The following is a 3,498-nucleotide window of genomic DNA, read 5'->3' on the forward strand; positions in this document are numbered from 1 at the left end:
TGTGGCCATCCGTGCATAGCGTCTGTGCCGATGGTTGGCACAGTCGTTTTCCTGGGCTAAAGGCCGTTAGATCTGGCGCAGGTCCCTCGCCGTCTATGCCGACGGCGTCGTTCCACCGGCGGTCTGACGGCTGTGCCGATGGTCTGGCATGTGCCGACGGCACGGCAGGGGCGAGGTGCCGACGAGTGCTGTCGGCACAGGCGTGGGACGAAGGCAGGTCGGTGCCGACGGTGGCCTTAACTGGTTCCCGTAGTAATTGGATAGACATAGTGATTTTATGAGAAAATTCAGAATGTTCTGCCAAACTTTCATGTTGCATCAGGACATCTGGCTTGTTTCACGGAAAATTCTTGTTGGGTTGGTGTGTCTTTCTTTTTCCACCATTTTATTCAGTAGTACTGTAAAGAAGGCTTGTGCCAGGTGAATTACAAAATTAATTAGGAAGGAATTTCAGATATTATGAGCTTCTGACAGGGTTCAGCCGTGCACAGGTAATAAGGACTTGTAGGAGCTGGCGCAGTCGGCAGGGGCGAAGGTGACGGTGCGCTTGTCGAGGTTGTAGCCGACGTGCATGTTCTGCTGCGCGATGTTCCCGAGGATGGACAGCGGATGCTTCTCCGTCACCGGCGCCACCGCTAAGCACATGATCCCTTCCTGCGCCTCCACGAACGTGTTCTCAGCCTTCAGCGTCACTGCCACGCCGAAGACGGCCAGGTACAGCGTCACGTCCGGGACGCTCTTGCTGAACGAATACTGACGAGCCGGCCCGCCCACGTCGTAGCACAGCTGCAGCGGCTCCTGTGGCGACGGCACCTTCGGGAAACCGGTCCCGATCCGCCGGGTGAGCTCCTGCACCATCGGGTCCACAAGCGCCTTGTCGAGGAACGTCAGCGGCGTGCCGGAATCGACGATGACGCGGGAAAGGTGCTTAAAGGAGGCGTTCCCGATCCTCACGGACTCGAGCAAGACGGTGTAGTACGCTTCGAAGTCCGACCGGACCAGCGCCGTGGTGGCCGCGCCCGGCTCCGTCACGGTGGCACGGTCGCCGAAGTTGAGCGCCGACGAGGCGTTCTTCACGGTGTAGGGGACCAAGCAGTAGGAGAACCTGCGGCCTAGGGATGTGTGGGCGCCAAGCTGGCCGATGAGGGAGCTGTTTCCGGCGCCGAGGCCGACCATGGCGTCCACGACGAACGTGCCGTTCGTTGACGTGGAGCAGCCGAAGCTGACATTCGGCACCAGCACGTACGGATGGCTGCGGCACCCCGGGCAGCCGCCTGGAATGCTTTCGAAGGTGAAGGTCTCGGTGGAGAGGAGGCCGCTCGTCTTGGAGCCGTCGCCGTATGACCGGAGGTACTGGCAGTTGGAGCTGGCGTCGCAGGAAGTGCCATAGAGTGCGTGGCAGGCGCCGGAGTTGCAGCCCATGCGGCCGAACGTCGACGAGGAGGACGGGTTGAAGACGGCGCTCGGCGGCGCGGCCCTGGCGGCTGCTGCCCGAGGTTCGCATTGGAACCAGACGAGGTCGCTGCCGGTGTCGGCCATGGCGAGTATCCGGGTTGGCGGCGTACCGACGTTGACGGCCATTAGGTACTCGAATGGCCTCGAGACGACCTCGGACACAGCGCCTTCGCCGCCTGCGTAGGAGCGCGCGAGAGCCGTGGCGCGTGCCGTGGACCGCCGGACGGCAGCGAGCACGCGGTCGTGTGCGGTGAGCGCCGGGTCGTGGTACGGAGACTTGACGGAGTCCCGGTGGATGAACTCGAGGCTAAATCCGTCGACGCCAACGTACGCCGTGCACCCGCAGAGCTGCGAAATCAGGACGACGACAGCCAGCAGGGGACTGCGACATGTCCTCGCAGTCGCCATTGTATCCTAGTAAGTCCTACTGGTCTTTTTCTAATGCCTAATGGCGCCTTTTGCTAGCTGGTGCTGCTGCCGCTGCCGCTGATGCAGCGTAGAGTATCATCGATTGATAGTGTAAGGCAGAACAGGCTTATTATAGTACTAATTGGTAATTAATTAATGGGAAATGTTTTTCTTTGACCAGTAGTTAATATGGGGGGCTGAATTAATGGGGAGTGGAGAGGAGGATATCATACGGGCGGTTAGTACTGCTTTTGTTTGTGAAACTGAAGATAATGCGATCATTAAATTCGTGCTAAAAATGAGGGGCGTAACTGGCATGATATTTATAGTATACAAATCTAGCACATCTTAAGATACGCTCCTTAATTCGCAAAAAAAAAAGATACGCTCCTTAATTAATGGAGTGGCGATTTTCTCATCCCCTAGTGTCCCTACAATTGTTAATGACAACTTAATCTTGGGCTGGAATAGGCGGCGGCGCCGCATATCTCCCATCCCGTGCGGCGTCTAGCTGGCAACCCCTTCTGCCCTATTTATTTCGTTTTGAGCGGTTCAGTGTTCACTATTTGACCGAGCGTGCGCGAGACAAAACGAACCCTGTTATCTGCTCCAGTGCACCGGTCGCTGACATGCTGGGTATGTGTTATGATGCTCAAAACTAAACCACCTTTTCCCATGTCCTGGATGCCATGGACATGTCACAAGAAAATCAAAGCTCCATCTAGTTTCCACAACGTGACACAGTTCATTCCTTTACTTTTTGTCCCTTCACAGAATTAGCTCATCACCCGTGAAAACAAAACAAGAAAAAAAGTCACTAAACCAAATGGTTGTTAGCTAATAAATAGGGAGAACTGTAAAACACAACTGCCAGATTAACTAGGAATGATTGCCTGATAAAACACAACTGTAGTAGTTTCCATTTTTAATAAAGATGAAATCAGAGGGATAAAATCACCGCCCCTGATTAATCTGGCAAATTAACCTCATTTAAACTTGACAGCTGTTCGGAATTAATCCGGCAATTACTAGGACTTTACCACTCTAATATCAGTTAATATGGCAACTACCACTAATTAATCTGGTAATTACTACTAATTAACTATGCAATTAGTACTAATCAAGCAAGTAAAGATGGGAGATGAGCAGCCGTCCCCTCGCGTAGGTAGCACAAATGGTGCAGATGGACATGGCTACTAGCTCCATCTAGAGCCTCTCCATCGCCAGCTCGTGGACAACAACATCCTCCTCTCTGGTCTTCTCGGGCTCGTAGACCAGAGGCTCTCTGTTGCGTGCTTGGCATAGGTGGCCTTCTCGGATGTGTGCTGGAGGACGGCGGCCTTCCCTCCCGGAGCTTGCTTCATGGCGGTGGCTCCCCACACTAGCCGACTAGGGTCTCTTCCTTGTGCGCTCGTCGACGGCAGCCTCTATGAGCGCTTGTGGCCTCCTCCGATGTGTGTCCGGCGTCCTCTAGAGCAGGTCCATGATTGGTGGTGGCGACGGCATCCGACGCTGCTCCATGCTCGGCGGCCTCGAAGGCCTCCCGTGCGGCTCTGTGCTCAGCAACAACGACGACCTCCCACGCTGCGTCGTGCGGCGACGGCGGCCTCCCACGCGGCTCCATGCTCGGCGGCA

At 55.4% G+C, this 3,498-nt stretch overlaps 1 protein-coding gene across 1 annotated transcript; it reads right to left on the minus strand.

Moving 5' to 3' along the window:
* Positions 1 to 423: 423 nt before the first annotated feature.
* LOC127339412 (aspartic proteinase CDR1-like) lies at positions 424 to 1,863 on the minus strand. Its single transcript, XM_051365272.2, has one exon. It carries the CDS (start codon positions 1,861 to 1,863, stop codon positions 478 to 480), a length of 1,386 nt encoding a protein of 461 aa, XP_051221232.1. The 3' UTR covers positions 424 to 477.
* Between the last annotated feature and the right edge of the window lie 1,635 nt (positions 1,864 to 3,498).

The sequence above is a fragment of the Lolium perenne genome, chromosome 3 (genome assembly GCF_019359855.2).
Source record: "Lolium perenne isolate Kyuss_39 chromosome 3, Kyuss_2.0, whole genome shotgun sequence".
In the NCBI taxonomy this organism is placed as follows: Eukaryota; Viridiplantae; Streptophyta; class Magnoliopsida; order Poales; family Poaceae; genus Lolium; species Lolium perenne.

Excerpts from the sequence above, each read along its gene's own strand:
- LOC127339412 (XM_051365272.2), bottom strand. The coding sequence starts at position 1,863 with ATGGCGACTGCGAGGACATGTCGCAGTCCCCTGCTGGCTGTCGTCGTC.